Here is an 18,885-nt window from a genome sequence, read left to right as displayed (position 1 = left end):
ATGTTCCTCCTTCACTTCCAAGGGGCCCATGTGTCTGAGGCTGATTGACCAGCTGGACCTGGCTGCACTGGGATCAGGTTACTGAGAGCCCTGTCTGGACTGCCGCTGCTTTCCCAGCTCTCCTAGCACTTCAGTCCTTACATTCCTGCATTCAAAGGTGCAGAGGGGTCGACTGCCAGACCAGGACCTCGGCCTGTCCTCGCTGGTCACAGCTCTGGTTTAGAATTGCTGATGGGCTCCACATATGTGCTACTCACAAACCAAAACACTGCTGTTACAGAAATATGACATGTGCCAGCCACATAAATCTGTACTAGTGAAGTTCCTACATATAATTTGACCAATTAAATTTAGAACTGTGCCAAAATATGATGCTGTTGAACTGATGAGTTTGCCAGCTGCCACAGGGTCATTTGAGTTAACGCTGAGCACAGCTCACAGTTCAGTGTGACTGAATGCATGTTGGACATAAAGAAGAGCTGCAAAGCAAAACAAAGCAAGACTGGATAAAACAGTTATAAAGACTGATGGGCCCAAATGTGTCGCTCTGACAAGCAGGCAGACACGAGGATTTGCACTCAGTCAGACTTGGATCAGGCTATTAAACTTCTCAGATAAACACTACGCAGCTAATGCAAAAGATCTGATTGACATTTGATCCGTCAATGTGTGTGTGTGTGGACGCAGCTTTCAATCAAAAGATTTGTGGTTTCCCGGCAGAAGACATTGAAAATTTAAGCTGGACGGACTCAAAAGGGATCAAACTCTGAGTGCTTGTATTAGGAAGTTTATCTCATTAGCTCAGATTCTGATTGTCAGGAGGTAAAAAGGCATCTCTTGCTCTGTTTAGATCTCACAGAGTAATGCCTTTGAGCCTGGACTGTAGTCTGAATTCAACCTAAGAATCCACGTTAATCAAATCATCCATGTCATCTAAATGTCATATGTATGTGACAGCATGTCCAGATGTCCAGACAGACCTTTCAGAGCCACCGTGATGCTGCTGGGGCCTCTGGACATGCAGCGGGAGGGCTGCGTCTCTGGAGCTTCTCCGCCCAGCACCCTCTTAATGTGGCCCATACTGTAACTGTAGATGGAGTCTGTCGACAGGCCCAGGCTGGCAGTGGGGTCCACCTTGGCTATGTACACCTGGAATAAAAACAGCAGAAACTGAGTGCATCTGGATTTAGTGGTTGCAGAAAGACAGCGCCCCTTGTGGTGTTTCAGAACAAACATATCAAAGGTGAAAGCAAACACGGTTTGCTTTTATAGGGCACTTACATACATTACGTATTAGACCAGCAATTCCCTACTAGCATAGCCTGGACAGTCTTCAAAGGTAAATTCAAATACCTCTTTTATTAAGTTTGTCAATAAAGCCAGAGGTTAACCGTGACCCGAAACGCTATTTTGGCATCTCAGTTTCCATCCGTGTGCAGTGGTTGAACTCTTTGAAGTAACAACATGCTAAATTTAATGCGGCAGCTGAATCATGAATGAGAACATGCATAATGTACATTCAGTTCTCGGACAGGTCACCTTGAACGAAGCCGTCTCACCTTGAAGGCCTGGCTGACAGCTGAATCCAGCATAGGCCAGTCCATCCTGCCATTCACCCGGACGGTGCCGACGAAGAAATCCTGCTGTTTAACCTCCTGTTGACATAACATGCAGCAAACAGTGATACCCTCGCACCATATAAAATGGTGTTTATTGGTGATAAAGGACACGTGACAAACAGCATTCTTACATCTTTGAAGACGTGTAAATCTGCGACACAAACCACCACTCTTACGCGGTGATCGTCTCTCTGCGAGGAAAGACTGAGAGAATCTGCAGAATGCACATCAGCTGAGGACAGAAACAGGAAAAACAAAAGAAAGATGATGTAGTGGATCATTAAGTAAATCCGCCGCAGTGGTAAAACCGTTCTGACTCTACACTGTCGACACATCGGAGACTGAAGCGTACCTGCGCTGCTCCCCTCACTCAGCCCTCTGCTGTAGCTCTTGGGCATCTGCATGGCGACTGACTGCCGAGGTGATGAACTCCCCAGAGCAGTGAGACCTGAAGACTGGGACGCGGAGCTGGAGGGTCCAGGGGACGGACAGGGGGACAGACCACCTGTCTTCAGCTGGTCGTTCTCAGCCTTCAGGTTCTCCACTGTCCTCTACAGATAAAAATCATACAAAACGTTGGCACAGTTTTCATACGTCGCACTGACCAAATCTTGAATATGACTGCAGTGATTTTTTTTGGTGGACGCTAAAAATATTTGTTGAACTATAAGGTTTTACAAAATGAAAAGTATCTGCACACAGTAAACCAACATTGTCCTTCTCCAAACATATAATACGATTAAATGTTTGGCGTCCTAATTAGAGTAACCAGCTCTGCAGGTGAACTGAAGGAAGTGACAGATAACTCGCCTTAACTTTTCAGCAAGTAAAAATAATGAGAAGCAGTGACTCACGCGTACCTGCATGTTGGTCATGGCGTCCTGCAGCTGCTCCAGCCGATGGGCCGAGCCTAGAGCCTCCAGGCGGATGTCTGTCAGTTTACGCTCCTTCTCCCACAGCTCCGTACGCAGCTCTGAGACGACCTTATCGTCCGCCACCTCGTCTCCTTCACAGACTCTGGAGGTAATCAGAAGACAACTTTAGAGACGAGTGACAGTAGCATTGATCACCAAACTGATTTTCAGATGCTAAAGTAAGGGCCGCTACAGACACTGACACAGTAACATATATGTATTTCATGTTATAACGTGATTTAAACTGCAGGGAGAGGTTTACCCTGACGACGACGCTGAGGTTGAGGATTTCATGGTCGATGGAGGGTTGTCTCCACTGTGGTGCACTTTGGGGGAGGAGGGTGCAGAGGATTCTGGGGTGGAAATTTCCTCAATGTCAGCATACGGTCCTGACGGCTTGGAGCCCTTCTTACTAAAGGCCTTGTTGAAGGAGCTGCGTAACTGCACAGAGAAGAAACACGACACTGATGTAAATGATTCGTCTGAAAACACTTGAGTGTAACAGCATTAATAAGCAGGTCTGGACGCTGCTTCTATCAGATAAGCCATGAGTTCCACTGAGAGCTGTCATCCACACTTGTTTCCTGTTAACCTTCTGCTGGGATTGTATTTCTTTATTCTTAATTTATGCAGCCATTGAGCTTTATACCTATTTGTATCATTTTGAGCAGCAGTTGGCAGATACACATGTGCAACCCCTGACTTGACCCCTAAAATTGTGAACAAAAGTCAGTCAGTAATGCTCATAGCACACGTAGGTGAGATGTGTGAATGAAATAAGCTGCAAACCCATAGCATAAAAGTACGATTCTGTTATTTAATTCAACAATTCAAAATGATCAAAACATGTAATAAAGTGATCCTGCAAATCAAGTTTAGTGGATGACAGAAAGTTTCGAAACACTGACTCATATAGTGCATGCAGGCTGGAGAAGGGGAGGGGGTTTGGGGGTTTGGGGGTTTATTTACTGTAGCAACATCACTCACCTCAAAGACCTAAAATAAAACGCAGGGCAGCATGAGGGAGAGACCAGAGCCATACTTAATAAGAGATTTGGAACAAGATAGGAGGAGAAGGACACACTCATGCAGGAGGACAGCGGCTGACTGGCTCCAGATCAAATACAACATAATGAAGACTGATAACGGCCCACAGCTCACCTACAGACTGGGCCAACACAAACACGTCACTTTATTACAAACATTTAGAATATTTCATCTTTGAATTTTTATCCATCATCGTTTCTTTTTTCTTATTTTCACCCAACCCTGCAAGTCAGCATCTGTCACGGGCTAATGTCGACCAATCAGATCAACGAACTGTGAAACTCTTCCTGAAGTCAGGAGCAGAGCAAACACATCTTTTCTATGCAGGAAAACCTTCAGTGCTGTTCTTCTCTCTTCTATCAATGAGGAAATACTCTCTACGTAAGTGATGCGTCTGTAACAGTTGCGTCTATAGCTGCCAGTAGTTCCTCAGAGGATGCTGATTGGTCCGAACGACTGTGGTTCGGCTACGAGTGCATAACTTGAAGCCTGACGAGACGGGTTCTGATGTTGCATACTCGTATGATTCCAGCTCCCTCGCAGGATAAGAGGCAATCGAGACGATCACCAAATTAGCACAAACTTTGATGTACGTGTTCTGCCTGACCAATTCCAAACCCTGACGAGCTAAACTGCACAATTCAACACTGAAAATGGTTTGGCAGCTTTCATCCCTTTCTCTCGTGATCTGAGGAAATAATGTGATTCATTAACCGATGAAACGTAAGCATCTCTCACAGCACGATGCGTTATCTTCTGTCGTCTTATTAACTTGAAACTAATTTGTCGGTGACTGAAAAACTCACTGACGCAGAAACTGACACAGCCATCAGTATTTCTAATCAGTGTGTCCTCACCCAGCTCTTCTTCTTCTTCTTCTTGGCATCCTGCTCCTTAAGACTTCCCATGCTGGAGTGGCTGGTGGTGCTGGTGAGGCTGGAGATGCTCTCTGAGGAGTTCTGCCGATTGATCAGCAGCTCTAAATAGCAGGAGAAAAGAAAGCAAGTCCAGTACCGAGAGAGAAGCTTCTGAATCATCATCACCTTTGCATGTATTTTGGACCACAGTCCAAATCGTACTGTACACCCCCGGCATGCTCTTTACCTTTAGGTGTGATGTCCGGATTACTGAGAGCCCCCTGGATGATTTCTTGGGCCTCTGTATTTTTGGCCCTCAGAATCTCGATGGTATCCTTCAGCTCTGTGAGCTCAGAGTCCTAAAGATGGAAAATATCAATATATGTTCATATTAGCTTCCAGGCTGGTAACTGAACCAAGGTTCTTCCGATGTGAGGATTGTGGAGTCTGCTTTCAGTGAGGATGACAGCCTGTGCTGAGTGGCTGACGACAACGTTGAAATCCCGCCATGCAAACCTTTGACCCACATCTCATTTTCAAAACAACTATGTTACTTGGCAGCTTCTTCTTCACTGACAGAATCTAATATAAAGCAGTTGAAGCCTGATCATCATGGATTTTTTGAGTATGCAGTTGCCGTTTATTTAGATTTTTAACTTCTCTTCACTCTTCCTGATAGAAAACGGTCACGCACGTCACAGGTGGTACAACATCATCCTCATTTCACCGAGATACCTTTTGGTCCGAGGAGGCCGACAGGGTCTGCAGGCGTGCCGTCATCAGCGCCAGGCTCTGTTCAAACGCTGCCACCAGATTAGCCTTTAGAGGAGGACACAGAGGAGGAAGGAGACAGAGAAGAGTGGGGGTCGGGGATGGAGGAGGGTGAGACAGCAGACAGGTATGAGTCACCGGCTGCATCGAGTCGGCCCGCGGCCTCACACGCTCACAGCACATCAAGCAAATGGCTTTCTCCATCTGCTGGGGGAGGAGGGAGGGGGTGGAGTAGTGGACAGCTGTGGGTGATGTCAGAGATGAAAGAGGATGTTAGGGTAATGGTGGTGAGGGAGGGCAGCGGTGCGACGCTGGTGGACAAACCTCATCGACCTCATGCAGCATGTTTGACCTTTGGGCTCAGATACCTCGAGCTACTTCTGCTGATGACGGAGAGAAATCTTCTAAAATCCATGTCTGACACAATCAAGCAGAATTTGTCAAGAAATGATGACATTTCTCCTTTTACAGCTTAATTTCTGTTGAGTTTAATAGTTTAGGGAGAGCTCCCACAGCGGGTTCCTTTCCCAGCATGTCAGACCCTCCTTCATTTCTTTTTGTGCTCAGGTATTTCTTCTGGGTCACATTCACTCAATAACAGAATACTCTGCTACTCTCTGAATCTGTCTGAATGATGTTATTAAGTTTAAGCCTTTCAGGGGCCGTAACAGTTGTAACGACTCAATAAAAATGCAATCAGCTATTCATGAGCAGCAGATCTTCACTAAGGCTGTTTTAATGTGTGTTACATCACCTGAAAGTCTAATGTCTATGTATCCCGAAAGTCAGCACTGTATTCATGGTATCTTATTAAATTTTAAATCTAAGAAGCTTCCAGTGATCCAGAAATTGGCACTCAGATTGGTTAATTAGCCAACTGAGAGAAACATTTGCCATTGCAGACTCAAGATATGTCAGGACACCAGACATTAGCTGCAGCCCTTGTCAACATGCTTCATGGTAGGTGATGCTGCCCCACGCGGCGCGCCCACCAGAGATGTCAGATGGGAGCGACTCGTCAGTCTGACGTCCACTCAGAAACATGCAAAGCGACAGAGATCGCTCTGGAAGGCTCGGTCCAACAAACCTGGCCTAGCTGCTACACCCAGCATCCAGAGGTGTGGGTCAGCGGGAGGCAGACAGGGGGCAGCAGGAAGTCCAGCCGCCAATACAGCCAAGAACGAAAAGGAGAGGGACAGGGGCGTTAGGCGAGGGACTAAACTTCTTATACAGTAACAACATGAACAGGAACACACAGATCAGGCTTCACACAGTCACAGAGTACGTTCAGAACGCTCAGGTTAGTTGAGAGTTGAGCAGAGGCAGTGGATAAAGTGTGCAATAAGAGCCTGTAGCTCATACTGATCGTCTATTATTAGATCAGGATCAGTAGTTGGTGTTAAAGTAAAAGCTGAGTGTGAGTCAAACAGCCAGACTCAAGCATCTAGAAGCTGCAGGGTGAGACTACAAAGAAGAAGCAGGGGTGGAACGTTTTTCAGCTGGTTCCATCAAAGAGTTAAAAGCAGGTGTTCAGGGTTAAGGCTGAACTGGTGTCTGTCAAGATGACGGCGCTGAAGGACGACAGCAACAGTGGAAAGATGTGAGTGAGAGAACTGGAAATATGGCGGACTTGTGGTTCTGGTGCCGAACATGAACCACAACTGGGGACCTTTTCTCATTTCCAGTCATCTCCCCACTGTCAGCTGTCAAATAAAGGAATAAAGTCTTGCAAAAGACCATTTAGAAAGGGTTGGGTGGGTGTAGTTCTGGACATCTTATGAGCAGCTCTCCTCACTCCCTGCAAATCGGACAGATGCCAGAGTTATGCCTCGGCATCCAGAGTCCTCCACACTTGATCCTCATCATTTTCTTGAGCAAGGATTCACACCATATTTTCCCCCACATCTCACCCTCACAGAAATGCAGGGCACATATTAGAAACACCTGTTGAACTGGGTTTCTGTGGGGTACAAACTCAACGACTTGGAGGGGGTGCAATCTAGATTTGGACCGATCAAAGATCTGGCATGCGGCGACACATTAACAAATTAGCTTGGAAGAAGAGGCCAAAAAAAATTATACGTACATTGGCAGAAAGCTGCATGGTCAAGTCGGCAACCTTTTCCTGGGAAGATTCCAGCTCTCGCCTCAACTTGCGAATTTGCTGCGGGCAAATTGAAAAGTTCGCCCCAGCAAATTATATACAGCACCACAAACACATACATATATATAAATACAGGTTTTGATTATGATAACGCAGCTTTGAATGAGTTGAAATGTGCTGTAACTCAAAAAAGAATATGCAAACACATATTAAAGTTACTGCTCCACAACAGAAATCGAAACGCAAGATAAATACGCTGCAAACCAACAGAGAATGTTTAATCAAGGGATGACAGTGGGTTTTTACCACTCTTTTCATGCACTGGGAGTTTTATGAGGTCTGAAAATGGCTTTATGAAATGTTAGCAGGTGGTGCTAAATGAAAACGAATATTAGAGATAAAACAAAATGAAGTGGGTTATGAGCTCCCGAGGAAGAGATCCGTGGTCACAGACTTCACCGAGCACCGATAACACAATCTGATAAATGGACCCGTTTCAACAGGAAATGACTGACAGATGATGCACAGCAATGGCACGATGTGAGTTGAAGAGTCACGGCACGCCGACCTTACCTCTCCTTGTATCCTCTCCTCATTCTAAAGAAGGCATGGTGAAAACAAATAAACAATAAACAGGGGACTTTAGGGGCAGTTCCGAAAATGACGTACTTATCCACAGTGAAAGGGACGCGGCTCAAGTTTAGAGGTGAAAATGAGGAAATACAAACGTGGAATAGGTACCAGCTGAGGAAGCTTTAATATAATGCATGTAAGGTTCTCCTGCATGTCAAAACAGTTCATGAATTATTATGATCTGCCTGTATGCTTTATGAAAACTGTATGATGTGTAAACTGAGGGCACAAAGCATTAAACTCCAGCAGAAATAACATCATTCTCTACATGTTATGACTGCGTCTACTCACCGAGGAATAGTTGGATGAAGCGTTGGACGCCAAAGAGAGCACAGAGCCATGCACTGAAACAGGAGAGGGAGAGGTTTGACTTAGTATTAAAAGTAACTGTTTTTCATTTAACGCAAAAAACTTTAGAAAAATGCTAGTAATAATTCATTTATTATAATTTGGCAGTGATCCCTTCTGTTGCCAAACAGCAGTGCTTAAATTAGCTTTCATGACTGAAGACAATGGAAGCTAATCAATAACACATCAATAAGAGGAAGAATTTTACTTAAAACAGATGCTTCTTTTAATAAGTATTTGTATTTCAGAATAATATTAACGGAAACAAACCTTTGTTATAGCATCAAAATACAGTAAGAACATGCAGTTGGTGGTAGTCTGGTGCTGGAATGTGCATTAAAAGCCATCATATGAGGTGAACCCTGAAGGTTTAAATTATTGGTGGAGGGCCTCCTGTTTTGTTTACGTTTGGGCCACAGACAGCGCCTTTAAGTCCTCATATAACTCATGAGCAATCTGAACTGGAGGCACCAAAACTCCTCTCTGCTTATCTTGTTTATGAAAACAAACGTCTGCACGAGCGGACAGATTTGTTTAATTTCAGGCCATGGCGGGCGACTCCCCTGCAGGGAGGCCGGCTGCGCTGGCTCACCATCGTCCCCTGGTTCACGGAAAGACCCACACCGCATCATGCTTTTTGGCCGATCAGCCAGGGACATACTGCTGCCCAGGGGGGAGGATCCATAGAGACTGCAGGCTGAGTCGCTGGGGGGGCCGATGCTGTTGGAGCGCGATATCCTCGGGGTGCCGCTGGAAATCGGAGCGACTATTGTAAAAGAGAGATGTTTGGAAAGACAGTGAGCAGCCATGATGAAGCTGTAGGATGCAGCAGAGAAACTCTCCCCACACACACACTCACAAATACGCACGCACGCACGCACACACACACACACACACACACACGCACGCCTCGGTATAGCACCCGGATTCTGATGACTCAGTGAAAGGCAACACTTTGGTTCCACTACAGTCAAGATATAAATATAGCCTGACTTGACCCCTATTGCCTGCATCTCCACCATATTTCACACTTTAACTCAAGTCTAAATGAGTGTATCCATGAGATAGTAATATTCACACCATCAAATGTGACACCACAATAATTTACCGTCACTTCGTCAGTCAGACATGACGGGATCTATTATTGACAACATTTCTAAACTGTAAAAAAACACGCCGGGCTTCCCCCTCAGTGTGAGCTTAATATCCCTCTCCTCAGTAATAATCAAAGATAAGATGGACGGTTTATCAAAGAACTCAAGCCTCATTACTTTCAAAGCTCAAACGGCGAGTGCTTTTAGAACTTGGCAGCCAAATGGAGCGAGCCGACTCACCCACGCTGGTGAGAGGTGCCTTGCCGGAGGAGGGGTGGAGCGGGCGGGTGGGAGAAGGCAGCTGAGGGGGGCTGTCGCTCTCCGTCATGCTGACTATGGTGTGGGAGTGGCGCCTGCCCGGTTTGCTTCCATCACTGTCTGACAGGCTCGAGCCATAGCGTCTGAGAAAAGAGAGGTCATTTTAAACGAAGATGCATCACAGCGGGAGATTTTAAACTGAGGTTTGGACAACGACAGTTTTGACGTACTCTAAGCCTTTCTTCGGCAAGGTGTTTCTGTCCGTTTGTAAGCTGCAAACAAGAGAATAAAAACAGTATTAATAGAGAATTAACAGCCAGTTTGAGTAATTCTCATACAACAGTTTCTTCACTGAACACGGTAATTCTAAGTTGTGTTTAGCACCTGCAGAACACCCGCGTATCTCATCTCATGGGTTTATTTTCTAATCCTTTCTGCACATGCAGGCCATATGGCACACTGGGCACTATCATACACACAGCGTGGGATTGCCTAAAAGAACAGTCCTTTGGCAGAAAAGAATTCAGACCATCTCCACCTTCACAAACAGAAATCTTCTGATGGATGCGGCCCTCCATCTTCAAGATGACGCGTCAGTGTTTCCATTCCCGGAAAAGGGACATAAAATATGGTGCGCTAATATGTCTGCTGCCAAGAAACGCACAGCCCGATGTCTTCAAACTGAAACAGTTAGTACAAATTAAATTTGACTTTCAGCTGCCAGGATGAATGAGGTTACGTCTACCAGCACCGGTTCATAGGAAGATGGGCTTTTTACTCAAAACACTCATTTTCTCTATATTCACTCTTTTGATAGATCAGTGTGAGTAACAGATATGTATTTATGCATCAATTAGTCTGCAAAACAGTTGATTTATAGTTAGAAGCAGACAGATACTGGTTGAGATGAGGCTCACCCGTCCGTGAGGTTGAGGGACGTCCTGGTTCCGGCTCCCCAGGTTCCCGGACCCGCCTCCTCCTTGTTGTGCATCTCGGTTTTGACAAACCTCGCACTGGAGGGCACGCTCATCTGGAGGGGCAGGGACTCCATGCTGCGGTGCATGCCGGACAGCTTGGGGTAGAGCAGCGGCGACCCGCTCAGACTCATGCTGTCAGTGTAGGAGCCGGGGGAATCGATGTGGAGCACGGGCGCCGGGCTGGGGGTGAGGCGGGTGGAGGTGTGGGTACCAGCCAAGTCCTGCAGCTTGGAATATGGGGGGACTTTGGGTGGGAGGTCCTGGATGGTCACACAGGAGTCCAGGCTGTTGGAGTTGACCTTGTCCAGGTGGGCCAAGCTGGGTGGACGACCCAGAGACTTCGTGTTCAGCATCCTAGAGATCAGGCATGAAAAGAGACGTTAAATTATAGAAACAAGGTGAAGGAGGTGGAGAATATGTGCAAGTTTTCAGATTTCTGCCTCTAAATTTCAAAAGTCACATAAATCTTACAAAAAAAAATATTCCTCTAAACGATTTCTTTGATTGATTGAAAGCAGCTGAATTAAAAACTGTTCATAGTTTCATCTGCAGATTATTTAGAGTGACTGGGACACTTTGTAGAGAGAGAGCTCGCTGGTGAATCTTTCAAGATGTCATTTTTTAATCATGTACTTTCATTGCACTGTGGTGGAGTGGGAAGCAATCCTGAGCATATAAAACCAGTTCCTGTACCTACATGTCTACATACCACTCGAGAACAAAGACTGAGGGAGATGTATCACCTCTAGATACACTAGCCAGTCTGTTCAGAGGTTTTTTAATTTGTATGAAGTAATATTTAAAGACCTCGGTGTGGTGGGTGATGACAGTTCGGGGTATTTGCTGCTGCTGGTCCGTCTGAGGCCGTGCAGTTTGACGGCAGCCTCTCCTGTGGACTGAGCCTCCTCTCCTTTCAGAGAACCACAGTCTACGTCAGTGGCCCCAGCCTTGGCCTTGGCTTTCTCCTTCTCCTTCTCTCGGTCCGTCTGGTTCACGGGGCCTGTGCTCGTTCGACTGGCCACCTTACCGCTGCAGCTCCCAGGCTCTTTAACCCGGGGGCCCGTGGAGGCCATGGGCACAGGTTTCAGACTCAGCAGACTGGGGTCGATGGTACCGCTGACAGGCCGGGGCGCGGGCCGACCGATCACGCTGAGGGTGCTCGACTTGGCCGGTCGAGGCAGGCTGCGGTACTGAATGCTGTTCCGGGTGTTTGGCCCCAGGAAGCTCTGCTCGCTGCTGGCATCGAAGCTGTTCTTTCGACCTGAGGGTGTTCCTCCTCCCATAGGCTTCATGGGGATGCCAGATGACTTGGGGGTTTTCCCCACAGTTGCAGAGCCACTGGAGATGGTGGCGCCCCCTGCTGTCATAACAGTGGCGGTACCGGTGGCTGTCGGTGGCTTCTTGTAGCCGAAGGAGCTTCCAGCAGTGGGTTTAACTAAGCCTGACGGGGGCTTGCGGTGCTCTCCGTGATGATCCCTGCCAGCATCTGAGCGAGACCGCTGTAGGCCAGCAGTTTTGATGGACATCTTGGATTTATCCAGTGGCTTCTCACTTTTAGGAGCTACATAAAGAAAGACATTGAATAGGTGAGTATTGAATAGCAACATTACGGGAATTTTGATGAGAAATACATGAATTTAAATGATCAGAAGGAGCAGGATGACTGTTCGTGCAGCTCTGTTTCCACCATGACCCTGAGAAAAATAAGCCTCACAGACTGGATGAGGTGACGGCCCAGTAAAACCAGCAAACGAGCTGGCAGAAACGACAACAGCCCCACTTAAATGACTGGAACTGAAATGGATAATCTGCAATGTCATACATCATTTCTCTTTAACTAGACACCTTCACATTACAGTAAACGTCATTCCAGCCGAGGTTGACTATAAGCAAGAAACATCTGTATTTACTTTGAGAGCTTTTATGTGCCCATGACGTCGCGTGTAACTCGCCCACTGACTTAAAAGGGTCAGAGTCTGTGATAATCCAAGTGATAAAATCAATCAAAATCTCCTCTTACAGACCATGAAAGTAAATATGTGGAGGTTGAAGGATCCTTTAAAAGGGTAAAAGGGTCCAATTGGATTTTTTCACTTGGATTTAAGGCTGAAGGTGAAGTATGTTCATAAAAGCAATCTGACCTCTTCACTCACTCTCTAAACCTTAAAAATGCATCAGCTGAGAGGTTTCTCCCTGCAAAACTGCAGCCAGAATGCACACAGCCAGATCTGCTTCACTTACGCTTAAAGCTGAGGAAATTAAAATGAAAGGCCGAGAAATGTTGATGCTGGAACTCACTTTAACCTATTATTTAATGGTGGCATGTTATGCTGGGAGTTAAACAGATGTAGCTGCTGCAGATGGCAGACACTGTGTCTCTGCACACATGTAAGGCTCTGGCCTTTAAGCTGAGATTTTATTTTTTCAATGAAATGGATTTCATGGTGTATTTTTCCATCAGTACACTGTGCTGTGCTGCAGAATCAAAACCTGGCTTACGCTAAGGGGTACACTTCTGTATTCACCCTGACAGTGAGCAGATATCCGCCTTGGCTGCTCTACAAACAGGCTCTGTTTTACATTTGGATCCAGCATAGAAAGACATAATGGATGACATAGATTTTGCAGTTAAAACAAGTCAACAATGGCAGAGATGCATTTCTACAGGAGAGGACTAAGACAGGCTGGGAAATATACCATGAGACCTCACCTGCGACTCTCAGCGTGCTCTGAGAGGTGTGGGTGATGGGGGAGGTCACGCCTATAGGAGGATTACGACCCTTCTTGAAACCTCCCGGCTGACCCAAACTTTGAGGCTTCTTCAGCTCTCCTTTAACCCCCGAATCCTCGCTGAGGCTCGGAGGCTTCTTCCTCCACTTGCTGGGGGCCTCTGCCTTGAGACTCCCCGTGTCATAGCTGCAGCTGTTGAGCTTGTGGCTGGCTTTGCCGTCCTCGCTGTACCAAGAGAGCCCGCTTTCCACCAGGGAGCGCTTCTCTGCATCAGTGCGGAGCTGCAGAGGGAGGAAGGGAAGAGGCACAGCGTGGGGAACCATCAGTCATGCTCTGTGTTATCTATGGAATTGACTTTTCTCTGTAATCTTTGCTTCATCGCAGCTGCATTCCAGCGGGAAGGAGGGAGAGATGGGCCGATATGCCCCAAGCGGATTAAAGCAAACCACAGAGAAAGACAAAGGAAAGAAAAAAAAAAAGTGTTTATGGATTTAACACTTTCAGGGATAAATCAACACAATGAAGAATGAGAAGGAAATGAAAGAATGGAGAAGAGCTTGAGCCCTTTTTCATGAAAAAAAAAAGACAGCTACACTGTAATAGAAAAAATATCATGTGGTGCACTGAGGAGGTGGCACTGAGGACAAAATTGGGCATGCTGCTTCTTGGCACCCTATTAATGTGATATAGAGCGACAGATGGCTCATTGAGGAGCACTAATGTTCATTTCTTCCTACTGAGCAATCTCTAAGTTAGTAAAGAGTCAAAATGTTTACCTGTGGACAAGCTAAAAACAACTACTACTTATCCAAAGGGAACACGAATTTCATCACATTTAAAGACTGATGTGTTTTTTCCTCAAAAAAGCTAATTTACCTTGTTCAGATTTCCTCAAACCACATCTACTCCTTCTCCCTTACTGAGGTCTACTGGCAATGACTCCCAAAACAACATATATGACCATTGGAGAGCACCAGCGAAAGGCGTACCACACCTTCATTGTACCAGACTCTTGTGGTTAACATGAAACAGGTGAATTTTGGTTAAGATTTAGGCACCAAAACTACCTGGTTAGGTTCAGAAAAAGATCCCAGTTTGGGTTAAAAATGTTCCTCTAAGAACGTTACGCAAGTTAAAATGAGTCGACGCTGAGTTTCGGTTTCACACGGGACACAAACAGCAGACTTTCTTGCTCTTTGCACTACGTCACGTGACTTCCTCTTTTGCTCCCGTCATAATTACGACGACCTCTAGAGGTCGCAGGCTGACAGTAAACGGAAATGTGGGTCATAATAACCTACTTGCACAGACGACCTATATGGCCGTTATCTGGTGAGGATGCGCTGGAACACACAAATATGGTTGATTTAAAAACTGTAAGTACTAAACAAAAGAAGTCTCCTGCTTCACAGGCTCATTCTCAGTGCAGAAGATCACTTCAGGCTGAGAACACTTCAGCGGATGAACCCGAAAACATCTTTCCGTGTCAAACTCTGCACGTATTGTACACCATCCTGCAGCGTGAAGCTCAAACATCCAAGCGAAGCAACAATAAGCAAAGCACATTTTTGAGTGAAGAGGGGCTTTAAGTTTCAGAGGAACTTGCGGAAGTTTACATGTAATTTTCTGCAGAGAACAAACAGAGAACTGCCACAGTGAAGATTTATTGCACTGTGACAGATTCTGTTTCTCTGTAGTTTCATTTTAATGACAGAGGTGAGGTCTGTGGTGTCTTTCTGTGGCCTTGTAAAAACAAAGGACTCGCATTTAACACACAATACAAAGTAAATCACAGAGTCGAGCATTGAAAAAGGTCTTGGTTGCAGTCTTCAGCACTGCTTTTGCAAAATGAACAAGATAACAGAAAGCCAAACGTTGTCACAGCCTGTTGGGTATAGAATTTCAGCTCACCATAACAGAGGAGTTGCGTCTGGATCCCAGGGGTGTGCTCGGGAGGGAGTTAAGGGAGGAGCTGGCGTTGAACTCCTCTGAACTGAGGTTCTCCGAGCCATCGCCGTCACCGTCGCTGAGTCCACTGCTGATGGAGCTGCTCTCGTCCCAGCTGAAACAAGACAGGACGACCAATCAGTGCCATCACCAAGTAAACGGCAACCATGTGAATGCACAAAATGTAAAGCTGCAGAAATCAGTGCTGGTGGGGAGCGACGGCTGGCAGCAACAGCGATACGTCCATCTGTGTGCAGTGAGCTGTCTCTGGAGGTGGCCATGTGCTCAAACAAGCAGGTAATTCCAACATGGCTGCAGCTGCTTCCATTCAGCTAACACATCAGAGCTCCAGGCCATATGTTGACCAGAGCTGGACCGGAGTGAAATGACATGAAATATGAGTTTTTCACTAATTTTCTAAAGTCCGACATCATAATGCACTCATTACAAAGCTTTTAAAAAATATTTTCTGGTATTTCCATGTCAAATAACTTTGATTTTAAGCACTTCAAAGACCTATACTTGGCTTACTGGTAAGTAAGCCCAGCATACATGATTGTGGTGACAGATGCTTTAATTTATTAATTTTACAAACCCAGAATCTGCAACCGTTCAGGATTATTCAACAAAAGAAGCTTTTTTAAAAACTTATATGACCATTTGTCTAAATATCCTTTTTCAGATGTTATCATTATCCTTGAGTCGCTTCACTTTTTCGTAAACCCAGATCTTGTGTTTCTTCTTCACAGTTAACAAATTTTAAGTACAAACGTGAATAAAGCTAAAACCAGCACAACATATTTGGAAAACGCACGACGAGCAGTCATAAGAAAATGGTCAGTTTGGGGTTTGTTTTAAGATAACAAAAATATTAGTTTAACCATAATTGAATAAATCATCATGACAGCAAAGCCAAAAGTTTTTAAACATGGGCCAACACACTGTAATCTTTAACTGTAGCTTCAAGGGAAACTTCACAGGATATGCTGATAAATCATGCCGAATAAGAAGTATAGCGGCTGACAGCTCAGGGTTTAGAAAGCGGTCTGGTATGCTCTAAAGACGCAGGATGAGGAGAAATCAGAGTGACAGGCTTCTAAACCCTCCCTGACCTTTCCCTCCACCCGACACTGCAGTCCTGCGTCGCCCCGAAACAGATGCTGCCAGATTGGCCCCCGGTGTGAGGAAGGCAGGGACGGCCCAGAGAAACTGCTCACAAGGCATCAAGTCCCTGGATGCATTCCTATTTGACTACATTTAAAATGCAGATCACAGTGTGGAGTTCAACATGAGGAGTAGCCTCTCAGTCAACCGAAACGCCACGGGAGGACAAAACAATTCAGAGTCCGAGGGGAGCTTCAAATTGAAGAGTAAAACATTTCTTTATGTGCTGTAAAAGAGCAATAACACCGTGCTGAATTTAAAAATCATATCTCCAGAGAGCTAAATGCCAGTCCAACCCAGATTTGTAGAATTGCGTTCCCCGCCATTACTATTGGCAAACACAGGTGGTAATCAAATTTATGTTGGCGCACCAAAATGTGGCACAGTGGAAAAGGTAAATTAATAAGACCCTTTAAAGCTGAGTCATGGCCTGAGCTGAATCAGTTCTTTTCCCTTTCTTTTGCTTTCCCCACTGAGCTGAAAATGCTCTTTGTGGGTCTGCAGCCTGCAATTAGCAGAGGCACGGAAGATGGAATTGCACAGAAAAATACAGGGAGACAAAAATGGCCCATACACGTTCAGAATTGGACTTAATCACATGGCTGCAGTCGAGTTGTAGTCACAGTTGTAAAACATTGAAGAAGCTTATCCTGTCACTTTGCACCGGTTGTGAGAATTCTGATGCATAAAAGCAACTTTTCGGTGGCGTGATTTGTAGCCGTGGATCTCAGGGGCAAAGTTAGACATGAGCAGGGAAAAGGCTTAGATTAATGTTTGATTTGAGATTTTTAAAATGTTCTCACGTACGTTCTGTCAATAAGGAGTATTATTTCGATTCACATTGAGCCCAGATGTTCGGGGTATGTTTGAACAATACCACCTCTGTGAGGGGCGACAGAGGGGCTGTGAATAACCCCACAGGGATGTCAGCCTAAGAAGAGGCAGGAGGGCCTGTGGGCTGTTGATGTTACAAGCCAAACTGTCTGCTCTCAGAGGTGAAATCCAGACAAGGAGAGGGTGGGAGTACACCAGCAAAGTGCATACTTCATACATAGGGTGGCAATTAACTTGTTGTTTTCTGTGGCACAACTCCAACATCCCTCTGATTTGTGTGTCCGCGCTATTACTCGAGTTGGGTTGCTGGGAAAATGTTTTGATTTAAGAAGCCTGAGGGATGATTGGTGTGGCAGAGCAGGGTGGGGTCCGTACAATCACTGTCCGGACTTGGACCTGGATCTAACAGCACCACTAAAAATGCACACATGGACATGGCGCAGCCCACTGCACTGACAGATGAACAGGAAAAAAGCACATATGACATTTTACAGACACAAAGCCTTGAGCTGATATATATATAAGCTGATCCTAATGCAGCTATAAAACCAGATTAAACAGCACACAGGGAGAAGAATGCATCTTGCAGTTCACTTCAGCAACTGTATATTCTCTGCACAAAGGACAGCAAAGACAGAGCTCCTGTGGTGCATGCCTTTGGCCGAGCGAGTGGTGAAGACATCCTCTATTATGCAGATAGCTGTGGTAGCGGCAATGTCCTCCAAGAATGAAAATGTGTTTCCACAGATGTTATCATTTCTGGTGCCAAATCAGAGTCAACATAGGTCCCTTTCATCATTATGTTCACGTGTACTCTTTCAAAATAGAAGTTCAAGTAAAAAGACACAGAACTACCTACCGAACTCCATTGCATTGTGGAAGTATTTCACTATGATTTTATTATTCAAGTTAAAAAAAATGTAATGAAACCAGCCGAATTCATCCTTTACTGAAGAGTAGCTAATCGGCTAATGTTACTACACTGTTCCGTTAGTCTAAAGCCAGGTCGGGTTCAGATTGAGTTAAAATCAGCGCGTAAAGCTATTAGACCACGGCCCCCATAGAAGAAACAACCCTCAACGTTAAACTTAATGCATTTGGTGTCGCATCCAATCAAAATCAACAACTTTAAAAAGTTGTGCAGCGTTAACCCCGTAATGAAACATCATCTTTACCTTGTCGTGAAAAGTAAACTCCTTTTGGCTCTTGGCACCGACTGCAGAGGAGGCACCTTCCCGATCAACACCCGACCGCTCATTTGTGACCGATTATTGATGAGCGCAACTTCTTTCAATTGTCCGCGTGCCGAGATTCAAATTCATGTCCTCCGCAAAGCAAAGACCCCTTTTTTTCTCCCATTCAGCGAGCAGAGAGACGCGGTCTGCCACTGGACAGGCAACACCCCCCTCTCATAAAAAAGGAAAAAGAAGCAGGGATGACGAGACCAGAGACCCTGATGGTCCTTTGTGAGATGATGGTGTGACTCTGCAGCGAGCAGCCGCTGATCTGAGTGCTCATAAAGAAAGACTGGAGGAAGAATAAGATCCTCTACTGAAGGAGAAGTGCCGGTAACACACTGTAAAAACAC

General features: G+C 45.6%; 2 protein-coding genes across 2 annotated transcripts in view; one reads left to right on the top strand and one right to left on the bottom strand.

Annotated features, from left to right (window-relative positions):
* Positions 1–18,885, top strand: part of LOC143327616 (cysteine and glycine-rich protein 1-like) — a 314,154-nt gene that overhangs the window by 244,279 nt on the left and 50,990 nt on the right. The gene's annotated exons all lie outside the window — the stretch shown is intronic.
* nav1b (neuron navigator 1b) overlaps positions 1–18,885 on the bottom strand; it is a 65,420-nt gene that overhangs the window by 5,816 nt on the left and 40,719 nt on the right. The window contains exons 7-25 of the mRNA XM_076741962.1: positions 15,264–15,414; positions 13,333–13,633; positions 11,430–12,183; positions 10,563–10,976; positions 9,876–9,917; positions 9,628–9,788; positions 8,886–9,059; positions 8,237–8,289; positions 7,886–7,909; positions 7,295–7,372; positions 5,173–5,256; positions 4,685–4,796; positions 4,438–4,559; positions 2,796–2,974; positions 2,480–2,636; positions 1,972–2,170; positions 1,751–1,851; positions 1,560–1,655; positions 981–1,149 (exon numbers count right to left, since the gene is read on the bottom strand). Coding sequence (XP_076598077.1) covers positions 981–1,149; positions 1,560–1,655; positions 1,751–1,851; positions 1,972–2,170; positions 2,480–2,636; positions 2,796–2,974; positions 4,438–4,559; positions 4,685–4,796; positions 5,173–5,256; positions 7,295–7,372; positions 7,886–7,909; positions 8,237–8,289; positions 8,886–9,059; positions 9,628–9,788; positions 9,876–9,917; positions 10,563–10,976; positions 11,430–12,183; positions 13,333–13,633; positions 15,264–15,414 — 3,371 coding nt within the window. The remainder of the gene's footprint in view (positions 1–980; positions 1,150–1,559; positions 1,656–1,750; positions 1,852–1,971; positions 2,171–2,479; positions 2,637–2,795; positions 2,975–4,437; positions 4,560–4,684; positions 4,797–5,172; positions 5,257–7,294; positions 7,373–7,885; positions 7,910–8,236; positions 8,290–8,885; positions 9,060–9,627; positions 9,789–9,875; positions 9,918–10,562; positions 10,977–11,429; positions 12,184–13,332; positions 13,634–15,263; positions 15,415–18,885) is intronic.

This window comes from Chaetodon auriga, chromosome 2 (genome assembly GCF_051107435.1).
Source record: "Chaetodon auriga isolate fChaAug3 chromosome 2, fChaAug3.hap1, whole genome shotgun sequence".
In the NCBI taxonomy this organism is placed as follows: domain Eukaryota; kingdom Metazoa; phylum Chordata; class Actinopteri; order Chaetodontiformes; family Chaetodontidae; genus Chaetodon; species Chaetodon auriga.
The sequence above is the reverse complement of the archived record's forward strand: the minus strand, read 5'-3'. Positions and strand labels throughout refer to the sequence as shown.